The following is a 25102-nucleotide window of genomic DNA, read 5'->3' as shown; positions in this document are numbered from 1 at the left end:
GGCAGTGAAGGGAAGTTCAACCACCCTAAAAATGAGCAACTGACAAAAGCAAAAAAGAGGTAAATAAACTAGATCTTTTCACCACAGCTACAGAGAGGTTTGTAGCCACCAGTCATTCTATGCAAAATTTGACATGTCATATATCCTACAAATACATATACATAAACAAGTGTTTTTTTTTAGATTTAATGTGATATTCAAAGAATTATGAAAAGTTGTTAATTTCTCTAAAGAAACGTGATGGAAGTTTCTGTCTTACTTTACCTGGAACACTGCCCTGTGATCTTCTACAACTTGTTCTTCCATTTCTACCATTTGTGAGACAGCTTCATGGAAAGTAAACAATTGTGGAGAAACCTCTTCTTCCTTGAAAATAATTTAAAAATTATAATATAAAGTTTATATTTTTAAATGTTGTAAAAAGTAGTTTTTCTATGTCATTTACAAAAAATGCCATTTAGAAATTGAGGAAGCTTGGGATGTTAAACACTACTAAAATATAGTATGAAAGGCAAAGCTACAATTTCTTTTTATGGGGCAAAAGTATTTAATGTCACACTCAATAAGACAACCCAAACTTTAAGCGTATCAGTAAGGGATAGTTTCCATTTAGCCCAAGGTTTATTGCAGAATTACCCTGAAAAAGCAGTCTCTTTTGGAATACTGCAACTTTCCGAAAATACATTTATCGCAGGCTACAAATATACTGATGTATTTCCTCAGTATTATTTACTTTTCACCTAGAAGAGAGATGTAAACATAGTATCTTTCGTGATTGTGACTATCAAATTAGTGTTCTGAAGGTCTCAACTCTTAGTACATCTTAATTTCTGAGCTGCATTTATAGAATTTGCTTACCGATTTTTATATAGACTTTGACAATTCACAACTTCATCAACAAAAAACCCATCTACATATACAACACATATTTTGGTCTTACATCAAGTCAAACCTCTATGGCCTTGCTTTCTTTTTTGAACTTCCTTCCCAACTCCAATGTCTAATGATTTATTTCCTCAAAAAGTGATGTTAGTGAGATAGAAGTTCATTTATAATTGTTTTATGAACTGTCAGTAGGAAACGCGACATTTTTCAAATAAAGTACACAATTCTAAATATATGTGTATATTTTGGTTAAATTAAGTCTGTTACACGTAGACATTTGACTCTTTCATCAATAAACTATCATCTCTGAAAGTTTATATAATCAAGTTGGCCAAAGAACCTTTTATTTTCTGAGTAGAGACATTTTATCAAGACACACAGGCATGATTCTCTCATATTCTCTCTCTTTCTGATAAACACCTTTACTCTTTTTATCTGCCACTTCCCTGTCAAGACCAAAATGCCTCTGTCTTTCCTTTGCTTCAAGATATTATGCAAGTTCCTATCACTTCCACGCACCCCACTCAGAATACCATTTTTGCCTATACAGCTACTTCTGTTCTAACGTACTTGATTACCCTCTAGTTTGTCTACCTGTATTACTTTTATCTCCAGGAATGTCCTTAACACTAACCCATTTTAATCTACCTTATTAAAACTTACTATAGCAGTAAGAATATGTATACATGCACCAATACTCAACTAAATGCTACTAATGCTGAACCATCTCAAGATAGTCCCCTGGGGAAGGAAAAGTTGAAAGAAATTTACACTCTCTCAAATATGGAGGAGGCTGCAAGAACTCATGATGTCACGCTTTAAAGCCTCCAGATTAGTTCTGGTCACCTAGCCAACTTCTCCGTAGTAAGGACCTGTAGAGACACAACAGCTGCAAAAATACAATGGAAGAGATCTGCTACAGGGAGTGGCTATCTTATTCTAGTTTTCCATGTTTTTGGTAGGCGCTGTATCTAGGAGCAATGCAAGGTTTGCTTTAAGGATTTTAAAAGCAACTGTGGTTTCCCTCAAATCTTTTGAAGACAGGGGTAGACTAAGGTCAGGATCTCATTTGTAGTTCTTTATCTTCAATAGTTCAAAAACCAGGTTTCTCAACTTCAATACTACAGACATTTTTGGGAGGAGGAAGGCTGTCCCTATGCATTGCATGATGTGCAGCTACAACGCTAGCAGCAGCACCCCAGCTGTGACAACCAAAAATGTCTCCATACATCTCCTGGGGGTGGGAGGAGGGGCCACACAAGTCACTCCTGGTTGAGAACTGCTTTATTATTAGAGAGTAATTTGAAACATTAACAAAAAGTAGTATAAACGTTTGCTACTCTAGAATATTTTGGACTTTGAAGACTGCTATTAAAAACATCAACTTAAGTATACTGTTTCCAAAGAACATCTCATTGCAGCTAGCAATAAATTTAGGTGATATCAACGAATAAGTGCTACCTTTTATCATTTTGAAAAAATGCTACTTAAGGATTCTTACAGAGAAAAGAATGACACAAAACTATATATATCACTCAATATAAGTGAAATAACTGTGAAAATGTGTATTACTTGTGCTTTTTTATTTCTTTATACCTCTTTGTCCTTATGCAATGGGCACCTATTATTTTTGAATAATGGGGGAATCAAAATTTTAAATTATGAAATATCACCAAACACTTTAAAAATATAGAAAGCAACCAGACTTAACAAATGTCAGTATTTTGCCATGTTTGATTTTTGATATAGTTCATGCATTCTTTTAATATATATGCATGTATCCACAGTTAATCTTGTTTCTAAGCTCTCTATATATGATACATTGTATGTACAATTCTTAAATTTATTTTTTCCCTACATTACTTTAAAAAAATCCCCAGATTTTAATATCAGTATAAAATCTGAAAAAAATAGTTTAGATCAGGGGTCAGCAAACTTCAGCACATATTTTGGGCTCTGAGCCATAGTCTTTGTCACTTCTATTCTAAATAAGCATGGCCATGTTTCAATGAAACTTTATTTTTAAATAGATGGGAGGCCGATAGGCTGTAGTTTGCTAAGCCGATTTAGGTAGTTTCCACCTATACTACTATGGATGAAATGACTAAGATTAGATAATTACAACCAAATTAAGTCACTCACATTTTGTTCACAAAGAAGTTTGAGGTCATCCCTCTGAGGGGAACTCCCCACACCCCACTGAGCCTCTAAGTCATCAATTTGATTTGGTGGATGATGCATTATTGGACGTACATCACCAGCAGCAGTTGGATCCACAGTCAGTTCTTTCACCCTATAAACACATAAGGGGCATCTAAAATTAACAAAGGCTAATGCAAAGGAACAAGAAAATATCAACCTAGTCAATACAAGGTACTTCAATTAACACTGATACTGATGATGTCAGCTTTCCAGATCAAATCTAACTGAAATCTGTGGAAATACTAAAGGGATGTTTAGCTGTTTAACCTTAGGAATTTACTTAGGTATAAGTTTACAATTACTTCAAATGTAATTACTTTACATAACAAATGAGAATCAACAAGTATATAGATTCAGTGTTTCAAAATAATTAAGAGACCATTGTTGCACTTGAATTATATGGACAAGAAAATGCTAACAATGGTACCCAGATCAATACATGGATCACTGCCAAAAATCAGAGTTTAATACACTTTGCAGATCTGGCAGTTATAATGCTCAATTAAAATAGCTACATATAACATTATATTTCTAATCTATAAAGATTATAAGATGTATAGTTCTATCATAAAGTTCACCCATTATACTTAAATATACACATTTGGGAGAGCATATATTTTTCTAAGTCAAGAGGATCCTTATGATTTCCTTGCAGACAAGGGAGTTTACAAGAGCATACAGAAGGAAGGTAAGCTTCTCATTTTAAATAAGACAGTTTATCTTTCAATGGTAAACATGCAAAGATGACATCATCCTTAAAAATATGAGGGGAAATAGGAAGCCTGAATTGTAAATCAACATTTTACAGCAAATAATAAAGTACATAAAAATGAAGATCATGCAGTACAACCACCACCTGCCAAATGAAATGAAAATGAAAAATAAAATGGCTCAGGACAAAAGAAGTATAAATGAAATATCTGTACATAGCACAATCCAAAAGAAACTGTTAAATAAACATCTTATGTATAGAATGAAGTGGACCTGGTAATCGAAGGAGAAAAGTCGTCATACTCATAAGAAGGAGAGAGATCAGGGCGACTGCCACTACCCTGTGAGAAGGGAATGTCTGATGGACTAATTCCAAACTCCTTTACTCTGCAGCACCAAAACAGCAACAAATTAAAAGAAAATGTTCTTGTAAAGACAGCAATGCACATCTCAAGTCTTCATTTAGTACTCAGTTTAATTTGTTTAGAAAAGGATCAACACTGTTGTGACAATGTATTTATAGAGTATTTTAAAAATAATCAATGTGAAGAGGTTTTCAAACTTCTCTGTCTACTTATTCACTACTCTATAGTCTCCTTTTTTCATGATCCTTTCCAGAAGTTTAACTAGACAATCACATAAATTTGAAATGTCCCTTATTTAACTACATGACCACTCAATCTAATTTTCTTGTGTAGTCAATACCATGAATATTCTGTTTATTAGTATTAGTGAGTCTTCAACATTCTTGCCGTCTTTCCAAACAGAACATAAGAGAATTAAGTCCTAATGACATCCATTGTTTATAATGAATTAACTTCTTTCCTATGTACCTAGAATGGGATTAGCTATGAAGTATCCTTGGAACAAACAGAAAAAAGTTACTCAAATAATTTTCTGTGTTTGGTGATTCAGATGAAGAACCTTGGTGAAGAAAAGCCTTTAGCAATGGAATTTAAATACCTTTTGCTAATGTCTCCAGTAGTTATGTTTAACCAAATCACAGTTTTCCTGACCCAATTTTTGTGATTTCCTATGTCCTCTTGGGGGCAATTCCATTTCATAACAGTAGGCAGTATTTATTAAGTACTTCCTATATGTCAGATATTATGATTAGTAATTTATAGGCATTATATTATTTAATCATTATGACAATCTTGTGATATTGTTATCACCACTTTACAGATGAGAAATTGGTTCAGAGCAAAAAAGAATCTCATCCAAGTTCATTCAGTCAGAATGTGGTATAACTGAGGTTCAAACCTAGCATTGAGTACAAACCTTAAGTAATTTAAACACTTCAATAATCTAATCATATTTTCTGTTTTTCTCATTACTTCTCTTAGGTAATGAACTAAATGAAATTACTGTTTTTATATGTCAAAAGTAGTCATATAGATCTAACTAATAATTTCTTCCACTTGGAATCTTTCTTTGACCTGTTGGTAATGCCTGCTTTCAAAGGTTCAATACAGGATTCATCTGCCCTTTATCTTTTATAGTCACTTTGGAAAGCTTACCTACGCACAAGCTGACAAGCCTGAATTTCTAATACTGACCTAACTCTTTTTACTCCCAACCCCATTTCTTATCTATTTCTTTCAGAATCTCCTAATTTAGACACTCTATTAGCCCCACATTTTCCCTCTATTTGAAACCCACTTGCCCAAGATAAACTATACTATATGCAGGAATTATATTCCTCAAATGAGTTATCAAGCAAGGTTGAAAATCTTCATTCCTAGAGATATGGAAATAAAAGACATAATTATTTGTCCCAGATGGTTGCAAATGAATCACATTACATGATAATAAATTACAATGTTTTACTTGGACCTAAAATGAACTAGAGGAATGGCCAGACACAGTATTTTCACATTAGGGGGATTCCTTTGCAGCCAGAAGTCTGAAGACCTGGAGGGTTTTAATTCTACAACATGGTAATATTCTACTATACAAAGCTATTCCTCATCTCTCCCATGAACGATTATGAAATAAAAAGCATTTTAACTTAATGATAAAAATGCCACAATATCAAAAATGTTCATTACAGAAATTGATTAAAAGTACTCTAAAGGTTTGTAGCTAGGATCTCTAATTCAAAGTTTAAAGGGGATTAAATTTTAAAATAAAGTTCCATTACATTTTAAAAAGTCATTTAGTATCTTTGTGTGAAAGGTCAACAAGTTTACACTTTCCAACAGTTCTTAGTATGATTTTTAAAAATCTTTTTAGTTGAAGCACAAGCAAGATATAAAAGAATAAAGGGTATGATCTCATTTATGTGAAGTTCAAATACAGCTACCTATATTGTTCAGGGATACATTCATAGGTAGTAAAACTATTTTTAAAAAGAGAGAGAAAAAAATACGAAAATTTTCCCACACAAATCAGGACAATGGCTACCTTGGTGTAGAGATGAATGGATTTAGGCATGTTATTCAGGATTCGTGATCAAGAAGGGACATATTGGGAATTTTCTGGGGGACTGGAAATCTATTTCTCAGTGTACGATAGGAATTTTCACTTTATAAGCATTTATTAAATTATTCACTTATGTTTTGGGTACTTTTCTGCATGCATATGCATTTCCTATTTTAACAAAAGATTAAAAATAAAATTTCCATAATTATTAAAACAAAATATAGTACAAATCCTTGTGTTTATTAGCAAAATTAAGAGAATCTTTATACTAGAAATGGAATACAAAGAGGATTTTATCTCCAAGTTAAAATCACAAATGCAGTATGTAGTAACAAAAATTTAAGACTATATATATAGTCATTCAAAACAAGAGCAATGGGGACAAATCTCTGGAACAAATATAAAAATGCCCATCACAACCCCAAATTCCGAGGGCATTTCATAATTATAAGGAATAAATTGCTTTGTCTATAATGCTTTTTGTTCTTTCATATGTAATAATCCAATTGTCTACTGAAGTGTGTAACACTATTGCCAAGAGTAATACAATATAACCCATGCAGGACACCAGGAAGAACTGTGCTATTACTACTTAAACCCTAGGTTTCCCAGGTGTAACATTCAATATCAGAAATAATTTTCAGCATATAGCAAAACAATTTAAGAAATACAGACTGGCTCCTGATACTCACTTACTTTGGTGTCTTAATATAACAGGAAGAATTTGCATGATTTAAATGTAGTCAAATATTATGAAATATAACTTGGTTAAATGGAAAAATATAATCCTGTCCTAGGATAGAAATACCAACTCTAATAAAAATGTAACTGGTCTTCCCAGATTATACAACAGATTCCCAATTATTTTTAGAACATAACAAAACAATTCTTAGTATCTCAACAAATAACATGCAAATTTTTTTGAAAACTCAACAATGTAATAAAATTTACCCTATCAGATATTAAATTAAACCATTTATTGATATACTCCCCTCAAATTTCAAGATAAATAATCATTTCTCATACCTATTTGCATATCTTAATGTATTGAGAGTATTTTCACAGGATGCCATTCCTGGAGAGATTGTGGCAATCTATGAGGGAAAAATGCAAAAGATAAAGAAAATGTTATAAATGATGATGACAGTAATATTGACATATAGCTCATTAAGGTCTAATGTTAATATGCTTATCTAAAAAAAAGATTTATTAGGATCTAAACTCCACAATAATTCACTACCTTATACCCATAATCAGACAGTAATTATAAACTCCAGTTAAAATATAAACAACTCTGACAGCACCAGAAAATGATCAAACATCAGGCAGAAAATGGAGGTCAACACCTAAAAGAAGGGAGTAACACTGAGTGACTGTGTAACCCCCTCTTCTAATAACTTTTTTTTTGCCTAAGGGCAAACCCTGTTGCTATCACATAGAACTAAAACTTCCTTAGTAACCTGGAATTTCACTGGTTAATAAACTAAAGGGCAGAGTTTAGAAGTGAGCACCACAGCAGCTGGGAAGTGAAGTTGGTCCCAGAAAAGAAATCACCACAGAGAGAGAAACTCAAATTCTACATATATACTACCCACATCTCTGGCTGACCGCTGAACTAAAAGTATACAAAGTTGACTTCAAGAAACAAAGCTAAGTCTAAAAGAGCTAAACAGAGATTTCAATGTCAGGTGCTGCCCACAGCAAGGGAGACAAGTTCAGCTATATTAACTTCTTCCTAAAACAACAACAAAAAAATCAATAATCTTTAGAAGAACATAACAGAATCCAAAGTGTCTATAAGATATTCATAATGAAAATTATATAATCCCAAATTACTAGACAAACAAAGAAATAGAAAAGTGTGACCAATACTCAAGGAAAACAGTAATCAATGGAAATCAACCTCAAGAAGACTCAGATGCTGGAATTAGTAGAATGCATTTACACTGCAATATTATTCTATCAGACTGGCAGAAACTACATACTGAGTGTCACTGTATCTCTCACAATAAAAGAATTTAAATGACTGTCATTAATGTATTTTATAGTTTTCCCATAGATACTATATAATAATTCACTTAGGATTAAAACAAAACAAACATAAACTTACCATGCAGGTACGAGAGTTTTCACCTATGAATGAATCTCTTAACACCTGAGTGAGTTTACTTGCTCGGAAAGGAGTATGAGGTTTATTTCTACCTAAGGCTCTGATGCACTCCTGAAAATTTAAAAGCAAGTTTCACAGATTAGGCTTCTTATAAAGAGTAATCTTTTTGTTTGTTTGTTTGAAGTATAGTTGATTTACAATGCTGTGTTAGTCCCTGGTATACAGCATAGTGATTCATTTATCCATACACACACACACACACACACACACACACACACACACACACACACACACACACACACACACACACACACATACATATACAAATAAATTATATATATATTCTTTTTCATTATAAGTTATTACAAGCTACTGAATATAGTTCCCTGTGCTATACAGTAGGACTTTGTTGTTTATAAAGAGTAATCTTAAAGAACATATTTAAAAGATCTCTTACTATAACCCTAACATTTAAGACCTGATCAGCTCTTAAAATTCTACTAAGAGGTTGATAGCATAGTAAAGATGTTCCCATAAACCTTAATTCAAGCAAATGAAATTAATAACAAAAACTAAAACTAAAACCAAAACCAACAAACTACTTTATTATTCCAAAAGATTGTTCTGGAGATTATGAGTAACGTTTAGCAGTGACAGGCAGTAGGATAACTGCAAAAAGGTACCACAAAAGAAAAAATACAGGATGCTTTCTTGCAGTGCTGCCAACCTTTGCTTTTCTAGTCAAGGAAGAGACATTATACTGGACTAACTTTTTCCACATTTTTCACAGAAACTTTCTTAGCTTAGTTTTGTGGTTCCTTGCTCTCCTCAAAGAAAAAAGACTAAAGCCCTCTGGAGTCTCAGAATTGGCCTGCCAACTAAGAAATCTTTATCCACCCTAAAAAGAGTAATTAATATACATAAAAAATTTTCCTGGGTGCAATATAAATCTATAACTGCAAATACAAATGACTAAATTTTGATAACTTACTAACTACACAAAACAAGTACTACCAGTTTACAGCTGAATAAATAACATTAGAGTCACAACTGAAAGACTTTCACAATTAAATGCATTTTATTTACCTTGAGTGCTAAAAGGCTTTTATTAATTTCAGCACCTTCAAGCCTGGTTTGCCTGTCTGCACTGGAAGTATCAGCTCCTCTTTCATTTCCAGCCAAATCAATAAGAGAAAATTTGCCATGTAGTTTTCCCTTTCTTCTAAGAATAATCTGAAACACTGCATGGCTCCGAGATGAATGTGCATTAGCAGATGTTTGACCGGATGTTCTACAAAGTGATTAAGGAAATTCTGATAGGTTAAAAAGTTCAATTTATATGTTCAAACAGTATTTTCATTTAGAAAACAAAGAATTTTAAAAATCTAGTTTTCATCTTTTAAACATTAAAGGAGAGACATTTTGCGTTAACACTTAAACATAACGAAATTCATACAGTTTAATCTGGCACACACTGAAAGTTTTTATGAACAATGATTTTTACCTCTAAGACACAATGAGTAACAAACTTGCTTTGATTTTATGCTATACCCGAAGTATCTAAAACTGATTATGAAATTAAGTTCCCCTTTCTTAACTAAAATGAGAGTTACCTGCAACTGTTGCCTATGTCAATGAGTTTCAGTACATCTTCAACACATTTGACCTCCCGTTCCTGTAATCCCACCACTTGAACCTGCTGTTTTCCATCTTCGAGCACTCTTAATTTTGTTTTCCTATTTAGCAAGTCAAACACCTTAAAAAAATCAAATTAAAAAAACTAGCTTAAAAAAAAAGGGATTGTTCAATAAAAAAGTCATTTAGAGTCTGAAAACTACTTCAGAGAATTCTAGTAATTTAAATAATTATTATTAGGACAATAATGCTCAATACTGAAGTTAAAGAGTTTCAAAGGGAATCTTTTAAAAAAACTCATACACAAAATTTTAACATACTATTCCAAATACATATAGCAATTATGTGGAGACAATGGTTGCACAACTATGTGAATGTACTTAATTTTGCTGAATTTGTACACTTAAAAATGGTTAAAATGATAAATTTCACATTACATATCTTTTAACCACAATTCAAAAAACTAAAAAAAATTATTTTTAAGTTTCCACTTACCTTTCCACTATAAATTTCAAAAAAGGTTGCATACACTTGAAGTTCCAACTTCTTATAGTTTGGCTTCTTTAGCATTAAAAAAACATCTCGAGCTGTCAAAAATTTCATAGAGAAAACTTATTAAGATTTAACAAATACTGTTTTTAAAAAGCAATTCAAGTTTTCTATTTTTAGAGGACTCAGTTTAATATTTACTTAGAATGATAATATCAATAATAAAAATGAAGATTAAAGTAAACAATTTAAAAGTAGTAATAGTTTTTCTACATTTAAGGTTTAGATGTCACTCTCCTTCATATTCAACAAAAGACTACTACTACTTTACAAACAGCTTAAAATTATAGACGGTCATAATAAGGTCACTCTCATAATCATACCAAATGGAAATTTCCAACAAATCAGTTATTTGACAACAAACACTAAGCTCCCACAATGTGCCAGATTACAATGACACAATTAAGATTCCTGCCCAAAAAACATAGTTCTTAAGCAGTCAGATAAGCAAAAACTGACATAATACATTTTAAGTATAGCATTATGGTTACCCTTAAATTCTGGATGAAACTTCCAAATCTTACTTCCAAGTCACCTGAATAATATTCAAGAAGAATATTACAAATGAAATTCAAAAAGGACCTACTACCTGCTAATGCATAAATTCCTTTAGAACAATCTTGGTTCTTTCCTGAAAAGTCACCTCCCATTGTCTATATTTTAAAAAGAAAAAAGAATTTAGGTCTTAGAATTAAGCTATAAGGAAAATAAACCAGCTTCATACCAGGACATAACTGTAATGAATTACTTACATGAGTTTTTCCACTTCCAGTCTGCCCATAAGCAAAGCATGTAGCCATTCCCCTTTCAAATATAGTTTCCACTAATGGTCTAGCTGTAAACCTTAAAAATAAAATGCACGTCAGAATGTACTGTTAACATTTAAATTAAACAAATAAGAAATAAAAGTAATATCAAGTGTTATTAACAAGCAAATCTTACACCAAGATTTTTAAAAAATCAGTGGGCTCAACTGTGAGGTCACAGTTGAGCCTACTGATTTGTTGAAAATTTTAAATACACCTATCCTAGAATAGCTTAAAGCTCTTTAAAACATATTTTCAAGCAATAATCCAAAAAAACAATGATCACAATAATGGACAGGAGAAAAACAACTGACAGCAACTGAGCTAAAGACATACATAGGACACAACAGGAAAGTTTTCAAAAATAATGACAAAAGATGATAATATTAGCCAGACAAGAAAGACAGACATATATGATGAAACTCAAAAACAAACAAGCAAACAAACAAAAGAAACCTCACAAACAAAAACAACCCAACTCAACAAAGGTATCAAAAGTTTCAACAAGAACAGAATCAAGAGTGGTAATCTCAATAGAGAAAAGGTGAGAGGAAAAAAGAATCCTACAAACACATTACGTTAGACCATCTAAACAAGTAGAAAACAAGTACATTGACTCAAATGTGAATAAGTAAACACAAATTATGTTTATAAGACACTGAGTTCTAAATTGACAGTCTTGATTCAGTAAAAGGATGCCAAAAAATTACATATTGGTATAATCACTGCTAGAGGTAAAACAAAAAGATACAGAGGGACAAGAAATACTTCACTGAGCACAGCCCTAAAAAGTATGATAGAAAACAAATCTACTTCTTAGACAGGCTTCAAAATAATATACGTTGAACACTTTATACAGCTCTGTTGATTGTTATTTAAAAAGGCACGATTGGAGTACAGAACAAAAGCAGCAAAAAAAAGCTCTAGTCAAACAGAACTAGAAATGAGTCTGCAGACTGATCAGGCCAAAAAAGGCTTAACTCTTCAATACATAAAAGTTAAGGATAAGAGAAAGGCGATAGAATAAATATTGATAGAGTTAAGAAGCACAAATACAGGATGAAAATGAAACACCAAATGTTTACTAAATCTGTACACACACAGAAACATACCTTCATTTATAATGATTTCTTGAAAATGATTATAAAAGTCAGACATTTTATGAGACAAGAGTGAAAGGAGAGAAGGTAGTGAGGGGGCAGGAGAGGATTCTATTCTCAGAAAGGTAAAAAATACAATTTATAATCCTCTTTTAAAATAAATTCTTGACAATATTTCTACCTAGCATTCATATGTTCTTTTTCTTTACAACCGTACTCCCAGTTTACTCGCTTAAGACTAATAGAGTTGTCTTATTAGTATTTTATTTATAACATCTTTAATTCTTAGCACTCTTAACTCTTTAACTTTGTTTTCCAGTCATATTTACACAAATAAAAGGCCAATGAAACATAGCATTCAACTGTCAAAAGACAGTTCTAAATAGAAGGAAACAGCAATGCTGTTAACACTGACCTATTAAATAATTAAAAGTAAATGTTCACAAAATATGTATGAAAATCTAAATTTGGATAAAAATTTGGGGCACCCATGTATAATACATGTAAGTATGAGTTGTTTGGAAGTTGAATAAGGGGACATACAAGAATTTCATGTACTAAAACTATTCCAAAGTTTAAAAAGGTGATAAAATTATACAAATGCAAGCAGATTTACAGAAAATGTTTTCCCTTAAGTGGTCGTACATGCTAAATAAAGACTTAAGACAAATAAGTGACTAATGTATAACAGATATTTCAAATCTTTTCACTAGTGCACAGATTAAAAAGTAAAAAATAAAAGTCCTTTACACTAACCACATGCCATTTTTAGAGGTACAGAAAATGTCAACATTTTCTAGAAATTTCTTATCCATTCATAGTGTTAGATAGTATATAAGTTAATCAGCAATGAAAACTGATTTGGGGAGCATTAACAAGAACAAGTATGAATATTCATTGTAGTGTTTATTACATATTCTTCTTTGTTTAAACTCAAGGCAAAAAAAGAACATTAAACCTCTGGAGAGAGGTCAAGATCAATGTAAGATGTGGAGTGGTGATGAACACACAGTATAAGAACAAAATTCTAATTTAAAACACATTTACCTACCTGTAAACCATTTCATTAGGAGCTGAGTCATCAAAGGCATAATCAAAACGAAATGTTTGGTTTTCTAGGTACCTTGTTAAATCTACTTTTTGTTTTGGTTCATGTACCATCACAACATCTTTACTAGGGATTGTGATTACATCAAGATCTTTCATTTGAGTTTCTGAAAGAATAAATGAAAACCAATGCCCAGTAATCTGCAAAGCATTTGAATTACTGCACAAAAATTATTTTAAGTAGTTAAGAATTTAGATAAAAGTAGTTAAGTCCCTGTAAATATAAATATCCCACAAATATGCCATTCAATAACAATATTTCAACAACAGAGGAAAAAAAAATCAAGATTTCTGTGAAGCCCAGAGGAATGGCAAACATTCACAGAGCAATAACAAATCAACACACCTAACCACAGAAATCTGCATAATGGTTAGGTACAATAGAAATGATTTACACTAAACTCTTCTAAACCAATCTGATTTCAGCTATTATTAAAATAAATTACAAATAGGACAAAAATCAACCCTTAATTAGAGCTCAATAAGCATACCTTTTTTATTGAGTGGTCGTTTTCTCACACAAACACATATCCTATGTTCATCAATCTAAAAGTAAAATATTTTTTTTCAGTGATTATCAATGGTATATAAAACACTGAAAAGTCAATTATGCAATATTTCCTCCTGAGGTTTTAGAAATTTATGCAAAGCATAAACAGGATAAGTAAGCTTAAGAAACAAATTACTTTGCACAAAGTTTAATAGTCATTAGACACAATTACTTCAAAAATTCTAAGTATAATTGAAACTTGCTTATTTTGTCATATGGTAAACCATTAAGAAATAACTTCATAGACAGCACTATCATTCTTAGTAGCAATTAGGTTCATGTTAAGAAGGTGTCTTATTCATTTCAAGATGTGCTGTATACAACAAAAGTAAAATTTCCCACCAAGTAGCATATTTTCAGGTTGATTATAGGGAAAGTTGTTAGCAAAGTTAACTAGCTATATATAAGAAACATGAATCCCAGAAGATTATTATTTAAAAACATTTTTTTTGGAAGGGGAGGCAATTAGGTTTGTTTATTTATTTATTTTTTAGAGGAGGTACTGGGGATTGAACCCAGGACCTTGTGTATGCTAAGCATGTGCTCTACCACTTGAGCTATATACCCTTCCGACAGAAGATTATTAACCAAAATAATTTAAACAGTTTTATAATATGCCAATTCTGACATAAATATTTTTTCATACAATTTGCATTCCCAATACTTGCTTTGTAATGATATTTAACATAAAGCAGGAATTGGCAAAGGATGGCCTGAAAGCCTAATCCAGCCCACTACCTGCTTTTGTGAAGTTTCACTGAAACAGTCGCACCCATTCATTAATGTATTGTCTATGGCTGCTTTTCATGCTGCAAAGGCAGAATTGAGCAGCTGTAACAAAGACCATATGGGTCACAAAGCCAAAAATATCAGGCCCTTTTCTGAAAAAGTTTGCCAATCCCTGCCCCAAAATATGAACTCAGATATAGTGCGTTAAACAAATGGAGGAACAGCAAGGACTAAAATGTATGAGTTGCAAATATTAAAAACTACTCTACCAAATCCTATACATCTGCCCAACACAAATGTATTTTGTGTTTGTGTGTGTGCACCCAATACACAATACATTCTGTATATGTTACATCAGATGGATTATTTTTCATATATACAAATTACAAAAGTATTTTTTCTATCCAACAAATACTCATTCTTCAATAGGAAAGAAGTTGTATAATAAGATAGTAGAACATTTTTCAAGCACTAGATTTCTGGTCTATAGCAGTTCTCAACAACCATTACTTACTGCTAAAAGCCAGAATAACATTTATTTAAAAATAACAAATTAACTAGTAGTAAACTGGAATGATACTGGGATCTATAGCCCATGTCAAAGAGGATATAAGCTTGGGATTGAGATAAACGTCTAAGTGATGGTCAGAAAGGAAGCTGCATCTTCTGACATCACTCCTTGACTGTTGCTCTGCACTACCAAGGACATGGAGGCTGTGCATTGAAATGGGTATATTTTGGGGAAGCATGTCTAATATGTCAAGTTACGGGAGATAAGTGTAAAGGTGGATCATTTTCTTGATTTTCCTTTGTAAAATATGGAAAATGAACACCCATAAAGAGAGGAAAAATTATAGAGTTAAATACAGTAATAATTCAGTGGCTATCAAACATATTTTTATTTATAGCATAAAAAGTTCCAGACCAATGGTTTAAAGAATCTTACAGGATCTGCTGTTGTTAATGGTCTATAATCCAAACTTCCTCTAAAGTCTCTGATCATACACATAATTTCATAATTTGGGTTTGTAGCATCAACATCCTGTAAGAAGACAAAGGGAATTCATCATTTATTATAATTATAATACTGTGGTATTTGCTGCATTTATGTTACACATGGTTTGAAAATTAAAATTAAAACTAACAGATTGTGCCCTTTGTCACAGCCAAGCCCAAACTTTAACTGGAGATATGATATAGTTTGAGTTCAGGATTAATAATATACCCAGGAATCGCTTTCATATTAAAAACAATTCTTTAGTCTAAATGCATTGTTAGCTCCAAATGAAACACTCCTTATTAAAGCCACACTTAACCTATTTCAAAAATTCATTTGTTATATACATAACTTAATTATCCTAGAAAATTGAGCAGAAGAGAAATACTGCTCAACCCAAACATGAATAAAAAAACTCTAGAAAAGTGTAAATTCTTAGGAAAAACAGATTTAATCATATTCTTCTCCCCAAATCCGAATTCCGTGTTTTAACAAAGCAGAAATATGGATTCTTTTACGTTCACTTACTATTTTTATTGACTCTATAAAAAAAAACTAAGATATGGTATAAAACTGCCCCAATAGGATAGTAGGACACAGAATTTAAAGGAATCAGAAGGCAAGATAATTTAAAAAATCTTTAAAATTCAAATTATTGAATACTGACTGTAATCTACTTTTTTGCTTCAAAACTGCCTTCTAAGGAATAATACCAACTATGTCAACTGAGAAGCAGAATATAAAGTAAGAATTAAGAGGTCACAGAGACGTAAAAATATTATGAAGTACCCACAGAAAACAGTAGGTGGCATGTGTTAAGTACCAGTAGATCTATTTGTTTTATTATTTTTCAAAACCCAACTGGTCATTCTCAGGTCACTTTCAGATACAAGCTGATTTATTTAGGTTGAATATTATACTGATTCCACAGTTCCACGGCACTACATCTTTATGATTAAGGGCATTTGAACATACTCCTAAGTAAGAAAACAATCCTGATGTTTTATTACAGGAAACAAGTTCTGAGAATATAATAGACACAATACAAGTACAATGGAGGAATTATGTTTACAACAGCAGAATTTTTAACATGTGAAGACCCATAAAGAGATAGAAGACCAGTCTTCTACACAATTTTTCCACTGCTAATAAAGTTTTGCTACCCCCTAAGGGAACATGAGAGCGGCACTACAGAGCTACATTCTCAACATGTAGTATAAATCAAAACACAAGGAATTTCCACTCTTTCATTGTGATATGTTGAACTTATTAATCATGGAAAAACAATAATAAAATTTATAGTATAACCATGCATTTTAATTGGATATTCTTCTGAATGTATTTTTAGATGTTTTTAAAATATCAAAATCTTATTATTCTTGATGTCATAATACATCCATTAGAATTCTGTAACACAGTGGCTTATTATTTAAAATGGACTAAGATTTAGGACTAACTCATATCCACTAAAACTTGAAAAGCACATGGAGTAAAAATCTGTTATGATAGATAACTTATTTTCCCAAGCATCTGTTAGTTATTTCTTAATATCAGTTTAAGGAATTATACTGAAATCTTTAAATGAATGCCTAATTACTTTTTCATAAGCTAATCACTTTCACTGGCACAGTCAAATCCTTGGTGCATAAACAAAATATGTTTCTTTTACAAACCTGGGCTCTTTTTTCTCTAAGTTCTTGCTGTTGAAGTCTCCTTTTTTCTCGTTTTTCCTGTAATTTCTCTACTTCTTTCACACAATTAGATTTTCTACGTGCTGAAAGAAATAGATGAGCTATAGAAGTATAGTTTCCTTTTTAGAGTACTGTATTTACACAAAAAATTTTTATGTCAAATTTTACCACATATACCAAAAAAGGTACACAGTGACAAAACATGCCTATACCAAATATGTAAACTTTACTTATGAGCTGCTTTAACAAAACTAGGAACAGGACAATACACAAATAAGAGTCAAGAAAAATGACTCTAACAAATTGATACATGTCATCTCTTGGTTTGGAATCAAAGATCTTTGAATTGGAAAGGATCAAGAAGCCTAAGAATTTCTTCTACAACATCTGTCAAATTATTATCTGGCCAGAATTTTAAATCCAAAGCAACTGAAACACTGTTATAGTTTTATATTTATAAATTTTTTTCTCCAAAATAACAAACTAAACTAACAAGCAAAAAAGTTTTCCACAGTGGTAAAAATCTGCAATCAAGTTTGCAATTAAAAATTATACTCTTTACCATTTGGGGACTTATAAGGTGGACCAAGAGAGAATACATGTATGCCTAAAATGACTGAATCCTTGATATATGATTTACATACAAGGGGGTCCAAATTCCTTTTTTGCAGCTTGAACTGGAGATATATCTGAAACACTACCATTCTGTTGTGCAGAAGACGACTGTTCAGGAAGTTGACTAGGCCGTGCACGTGCAGAACCAACCACTGTAAGTGACACAAAATTTTAAAATTCAGAACAAAAAATTAGTAAAGTTAAACCCTGGTAAGAGGAACAGAGATATCTAAAAAGAATTGATCCTTAAAAGTTGCATTAGTAAACTGCCAGGTTCTCTACTTATGTGTGTATAAACAAAATATATAATAATCAATTCTGTTCAGTAAACTGACAAACTAAGAGGTTTTCCAAGTAACATGTGCAGACTTAGGTTTTACCAATGTAACTGTAGCTACAAAACTCAATCTGAGTAATTTATATAACAACCAAAGCCAAGCTTGATTTTAAATAATCATTTAAAAATCAAAAGTGTGCAAAATATGTATTTTATATGCATTCTCATTTTTTAAAACTTACACAATTCAGAAATACAGAAAGTAAAAACTTAAGTCCTTCAACCCTCCCTGTATTCCAAATTCCATTCTTTGCTCCTCAAATATGCAAATCCTGAACGGAGAATTTCCCACTATGAAAGTTACAAAAGTCTATAAAGGAATATTAAGTTAAATATAAATACCACATTTTACAAAGAAATATAAATTTTCACAAGGCTCAAAGGATAGTGCTTCAAGTGCTGGATTCTCCCTCTACCTTCAATCTCCTCTCCAATACCTATGCCCGTCCTGTCTCACCATCCATACATGCAGAGAAACATCACTATTAGGAAGGACCATTCTGAATTGCTGAATAGTAGAAAAGAAATTAACTATACTTTATATCACCCAGCTGAAAACATATGAGAGACCTGCAATTAACTACAATTTATACCTGGTCCAACTTGTCTTCAGCTAACTCCAAAGTAACCCATGACCCTTTCTGAAAATCTGTCAGCCAGAAAATCATGTAAAAATGTCACAATGATTAAATTTACCCTTTTGAAATCAATTAACGGACTTCCTCCCCATTCCTTTCTTTCTCATAATATTCTCTTCAAATCTGCAAAATTACTGGTTAAATAGGATGAATTAAAATTACATATATCGTGCAATTTCATATTCATCACATACCTTTATAAATCATTTTTTGGTATCACTGGCACTGTTGTGTTGGGAAATCAATATACCGATCTTAAAATCAGCCATGTAAAGTTTAAATAAATAATGTCAAGGCTAATGTTTACTTTTGATTCACCTTGTCAGGGCCGTAGGCAAAATTAATAGGTAAATTTTTATTTTTACCTCTATTATCTCTTGGAGGAGGATCATTCTTAACAGAAGCCACAGTCCGTCGATTCTACAAAACAGAAAATGTTCATTTCACTTTCTCTCTTTACTCCTCATATATATATGTCTATCATAATCAGCTTTTTTAATTAAACAAACAGTAGTTAGACACACAATAATATAAAACTAAATAGAAAAGAAGGAAAAAATAAATGGAAAAAAAAAGTGTAAATAACCTTCTATGAATTACCACTAATGCAATCAATATCTAAGTTTCTTTCTATGAGTATCCTACCACTGCCCCAAAATATTCAGGAATTAATATGAACAGGCACTGCTCTAAGAACTTTAACCAGGCATTGTTCTAAGGACTGTATTAATACATTTAATCTTCACAACAATGTTATGAGATCATTATTATTGTTATCCTGGTTTCATAGATGAGGAAACTGAAGCAGAGAGGTTAAGTAATCCCATTAAAGTGTATGTTTTTTAATTATCATACTATCCTGCCAAAACCATACATTTCATCTTTGAATGTCGAATTTAATTAATAAAATACTAGTTTTAGACAACTTACAGCTCATTTAAACTGAAACATCAAACTACTATAAAATGCACACTGTCAGGTTTATTAAAAGGTTTCACTAGACTTTCAAAGACTTCAACACAGCATAGATTAGGACAGCAAATTTTTGGTCCTATTATTTATTTACCAAGACTTCATTTTATTCAAAAAAAAGGTATTAAGAAGGGAGGGTAAAGCTCAGTGGTAGAGTATGTGCTTAGCACGCACGAGGTTCTGGGTTCAATTCCCAGTACCTCCGTTAAATATAAATAAATATAAATAATGAATAAATAAATCTAATTACCCGCCCTCCAAAAAACTTTTTCTAAAAAGGTAGCAAATAATACAACGGTTCTCAATGCTAACTGCACATTCAAATCAGATGGATATTATTAAAAAGCTATTCTAGGGCTTCCCGTTAGAGAAAATAAAACTGAATGCTTGGGAGTGGGCCTAGGAATCAGTATTATAAAAAATTCCCAAGTGATTCTAATGCACAGCAGAAGTTTTTCATGATATACCAAGAAAGATAAACTGCGAAGATCCTTGAAGGTTGAAAAGCCAAATATGAAAAACAGTCTGTTTACAAGTATTAATGAATGATCTTTCTAAGCAGTGACTCTCAATATGCTGAAATTAAATGAATCGAAAATCTACTCTAAGTTCATATGCATGGTTTAAAAAGCAATGTTTTGTTGATATTATTGAGTTTCTATCATGTTATATTTAAATGCTTATGTATGTCTTTCCTGTAAGATAACAAATTCCTATAGGGCTATAGTCATGTCACATTTATTTTTTTAGAAGATAAAAACAATGTAGAGGAATTTCTGAATACAAAAAAACTACAGACTTAACTTTGAGGGACTACTTGATTTTAAAAAGAATTGTATTTTGATACAAAGTTTTAACAGTGAGACATTTTGATAGAAAAAAACAGGAATTATCTTTTAAAATAATAAAAATAACATGCCTTCCAAGTTATATGGATTCATTCAATAAATGCTAATAAGCAAAATGGCTTTGACCCATGTCTCCTAAGAAACTTAGTCTCAGAAAACAATCCTGATCAGGCATGTAATTTCTAAGATCTTACCTAATGTCAAAACTATAAATTAGACAACTTTCAATCTTTGAATATGTGTAGATGACAGAAAGAATTAAGGGTTTTTAAAAAAAACAAACTGATACATAAACATATTCTTCACAGCCTGTCCATTTCAAACCAAAATACACACACACAAACCCTGCTCTGAATTTGCATCACTAACCTTTACAATTTTGTTTACTTTGGCTGAAGAGGTTGGAGGTGGGGGTGTTTCTGGACTGGGTTCAATTTCTTCATCAGGTACAAGGTCAGGGTTAAGTGAAAAGATGCTTTCCAGGTCAATCTGTTTTTAAAGATGCATATATTTTGAGAGCACATTTTGACAATTAACCTTTCATTTTTCAATTAAATGTATGTTGTTTATGAAATGTTAAACAATTTCAGCCTAATGAGTGATATTATCTTGAAAATTAGATTATCTAGAATTATAACCCACATATATTTTAAAGAATCTCCCTTAAGGTAGAACTTCGCAATCTTGATTGTATGTTCAATCACATAAGATATGCAGGAGGAATCTACCTTTCTTTGAGAGAAATTTTTTAATCATTTGAAAGTTTTTCAAGGAATGATAAGGAGTACATGCACTATATTAAAATTATTTACTTTCTATTTTGTTCTATATTCAAAATCTTGATTATAAGATTAGAAATAAAATTTAACCTAGTGATCATACCTCTTTGCCTTTTGTATCTCCATTTTCTATCCATTCAACAGTTACACTTTCATTATCTTCATTTAAAGATGTTACCATTGCTTGATGTATTCGGCCTAAATGGTAATAAAATATACACTTATTAAATGCCATGAATTACGGTGTTCCTAAACTCTGTCAAAAAACAATTTTATAATTTACAAACTTAAAAGACTATGATACTACTTTTCTTACAAGAGACTTCCACAGATTCTCAGGATTATGGAACACACCTTTGCCTATGGAAACATAACATCAATTTGCCACTTGTCAAGACCAGGAACTCAAGAAATTGGATTAGACTGAAAGTTTTATTTTCAGCATACATGAAAAGTGGTTAAACAGTGGCATGGAATGCCTGAAATTTTGTACTATTAAAACAATTCTAATCCTTAGAAAGTTTTTCTGAGCCAATACTAATTCTGGAAAACACAACAAAAATTCATAAAGCATTTTTTAATACTATACTGATATAAAATACTTTTTTCTTAAATTTCACTATCACATAATGTACAAATTGATGATATTGTTTTAAAATTAAGGAAAGGATTCTGAGTTCAAGAAGTCTGGGAAACACTAGTCTAAAATGTTCTCTTTCTTCATGTTGCCTATTCAAATCTATTCTACCCCTTACTTTCTCTGACGATTCCAGTATTTACCGTCTATAGAGAGTAGACATTATATATATCTTAAACTTTTCTCTCTCCTAATAGACTATGGATCTTACCTGCTAATAACTATAGATATAAATCATTATTTTACATTTTTACATAACATTCCATTTTTTTTTATTGAAGTATAGTCAGTTATGTGTCAATTTCTGGTATACAGCACAATGTTCCAGTCATGCATATACATACCATATATTCATTTTCATATTCTTTTTCATTAACAGTTATTATCAGATATTATATTACATTATGTTTATCACAACTTATTTAATACCTATTGGTGGTCACTTCGGTTATCTGCAACTTTTTACTATTATAAACACTGCAATAAATACTACTGCACATTTGTTATTATGCACTTGTTATCAAGCATCATTTGTCTTTGAGACAAATTCCTAGAAGTAGATCAATAGGTTTACACACACACACACACACCCCATACACAAGTATAAGTATATGCATGTGTGTGTATATATATATATTTTTTTAACTTCTTTCATCTGTTTTCATCTTACCTACCCATTTGATTACTAACCAAGTAAGGACAGAGACTATTCATTATATATCTGCACTTTCAATATTATCTAATAAAATGCTAAGCATATGGAATTTTCATATATATTTCCTAAATGAAATCCCCAAGGCATTTATAATTTATCTTAGAATAACTTATAGTTCTTTAAATATCTTTTAAAAAAGACATAATACATAAAACAAAGAATATTATAATAACAAAGCATATATCTTTAAAGAAAATATGAATACTAATAATTTTCTAAGTATTATTTATGTATGAACTTACTGTCAATCACTACTTTTCTATATGGGCTCATATAAAATTTGAATAAATAAATAATCTTGTTAAAAATTCAAATACTGAAGATTTAAGTACATACTCTCAAGCAACATACTGATGCTCCTTTAAAAACTGAATATATACTGGCAATCTTTCCATGACAGCATTAAAGCCTGACATTAATTTTAACAACTGCACAGCATACCATAAAAGGAATGCATCACAGTTTACTCCTTTACCAAGAGTAATTTGTTTCCAAACGTTTGCCATTAAAAGATGTTGTTCTTTGTTATCTGTACATAAGTTTGAATGTTTTCATAAATAAAACTGTTGAAGGCAGAATGGGTCAAAGAAATTGAAATTTTGATAGATATTTGAAAACTGCCTTCCATTTATATTCCCACCAACAATGGGACCTATTTCTCCAAATCTTCACCAAAACTGAGCATTATCAATTGAAATTTTTTTCCAATATGATAAGTCATACCCTTCTTTAAGTTACTACTTTTTTAATATAGGTCAAAGACCAGCTCATTGGTTCATTTAATATAACATACCTATGAAGTAGGTATCTTCCTTTATAAAATGAGGAAACTGAAGCTCACCATTACACAGCTAATAACTAGCACGGATTTTAACCTTAGATACAAAAGCACATGCTATTATCACTACGCTTCTTAACTCCCCTAAATTAAGCTGATGAAGAAGTGTGTGTGGCTTAAATCCCAAATGTCCCTGTAAAAATGTATAAACCATAATAGCATAGAGTCTTAACCCTGATTATGCACCAGAAACTCCTAAGGAGCTTTTACAAAATAAAATGATGACACCTCCAGATATTGTGTTGGTTCTTAGTGTTTTCACTGCAATCACCTTGGTGTAAGCCATCAATGCCTTGATCTTGCATTACTGCGATTCTCTGCCAAGTAGTCTGCTTCTACCCTACCTGCCATACTGTCGAGTCTCCATAGAACAACCTAAACATTCTTGATAAAAACTAAGTCAGATTACACTACTCCTTTGCTCAAAATCTTCCAGTGTCTCCCCATCTCACACAAAATAGAAGCCAAAATCTTTCCAATGGTCTTTTAATGACCTATATAACAAAGTCCTACATATCTGACCCCTCATTATCTGTGACCTTATTTATCCTTCCTTGACTATGGTAATTCTCAATTCTACTGACTGATCCCTACCTCATGCAATACTCTCCCTCCCCCCAAAAAGTTCTAAGTGGGTCAACGACTGAAATGTGAAAGACAAATATAAAAGCAACTGAGTAAATAGTGGTGCCATTTACTCAGATAAACGGACATTAGAGGAGAAGCAGGTGTTGAGGATGGAGGGAAATGATGAGCTGGAAAATACTGGCAGGATTCAAGGGAGAGGCTTAAAAAAGGGAAATTAGATAATGCTCACTGAAATCTGATTTGAACAGAAATTAGGTAAATAACCTGTACACATAGTGTCAGCTGGGTCCTCTGGGAAGCAGATGTTGAGACAGGAGAACAAGAGGTTTACTGTGAGAGATAATAGGAGGAAGAAACAGGACTGGGCATGGAAAACTTTCAGACCACAATACAGATCTGAAGTCTGTGAAGGAAAGGAAATACAAAGCAGGACTGAGCAGAGAAAGCCTCAGACCTCGATGCAGATCTGACAGCTTGGCCAACACATCAGGGAGTTCCTGAGCAAAGATGCCCATTAGAGGAGGCCCACGCTGGGCCAAAGTGGAAATACCCTAGAACTCACACCATGCTCAGTCACTGGCTGGAGGTTTCTCAGGAAATGCAAAGCCTCAGCTCAAAAGCACTCCCTGAAGCAGAAGT

At 32.0% G+C, this 25102-nt stretch overlaps 1 protein-coding gene across 3 annotated transcripts in view; it reads right to left on the bottom strand.

Annotated features, from left to right (window-relative positions):
- KIF2A (kinesin family member 2A) overlaps positions 1 to 25102 on the bottom strand; it is a 64735-nt gene that overhangs the window by 5963 nt on the left and 33670 nt on the right. The window contains exons 2-19 of one of the 3 annotated variants that reach the window (XM_032472919.1): positions 21789 to 21883; positions 21276 to 21395; positions 19452 to 19506; positions 18141 to 18263; positions 17479 to 17579; positions 15755 to 15850; positions 14021 to 14075; positions 13474 to 13636; positions 11269 to 11359; positions 11106 to 11169; positions 10463 to 10554; positions 9946 to 10088; positions 9419 to 9623; positions 8333 to 8443; positions 7249 to 7316; positions 4072 to 4185; positions 3028 to 3178; positions 265 to 366 (exon numbers count right to left, since the gene is read on the bottom strand). In XM_032472919.1, coding sequence (XP_032328810.1) covers positions 265 to 366; positions 3028 to 3178; positions 4072 to 4185; positions 7249 to 7316; positions 8333 to 8443; positions 9419 to 9623; positions 9946 to 10088; positions 10463 to 10554; positions 11106 to 11169; positions 11269 to 11359; positions 13474 to 13636; positions 14021 to 14075; positions 15755 to 15850; positions 17479 to 17579; positions 18141 to 18263; positions 19452 to 19506; positions 21276 to 21395; positions 21789 to 21883 — 1949 coding nt within the window. The remainder of the gene's footprint in view (positions 1 to 264; positions 367 to 3027; positions 3179 to 4071; positions 4186 to 7248; positions 7317 to 8332; positions 8444 to 9418; positions 9624 to 9945; positions 10089 to 10462; positions 10555 to 11105; positions 11170 to 11268; positions 11360 to 13473; positions 13637 to 14020; positions 14076 to 15754; positions 15851 to 17478; positions 17580 to 18140; positions 18264 to 19451; positions 19507 to 21275; positions 21396 to 21788; positions 21884 to 25102) is intronic. The other 2 variants (XM_032472907.1, XM_032472914.1) reach the window with 2 other exon arrangements.

This window comes from Camelus ferus, chromosome 3, assembly GCF_009834535.1.
Source record: "Camelus ferus isolate YT-003-E chromosome 3, BCGSAC_Cfer_1.0, whole genome shotgun sequence".
In the NCBI taxonomy this organism is placed as follows: domain Eukaryota; kingdom Metazoa; phylum Chordata; class Mammalia; order Artiodactyla; family Camelidae; genus Camelus; species Camelus ferus.
Note: the sequence above shows the minus strand (reverse complement) of the source record. Positions and strands in the feature narration are given on the sequence as shown.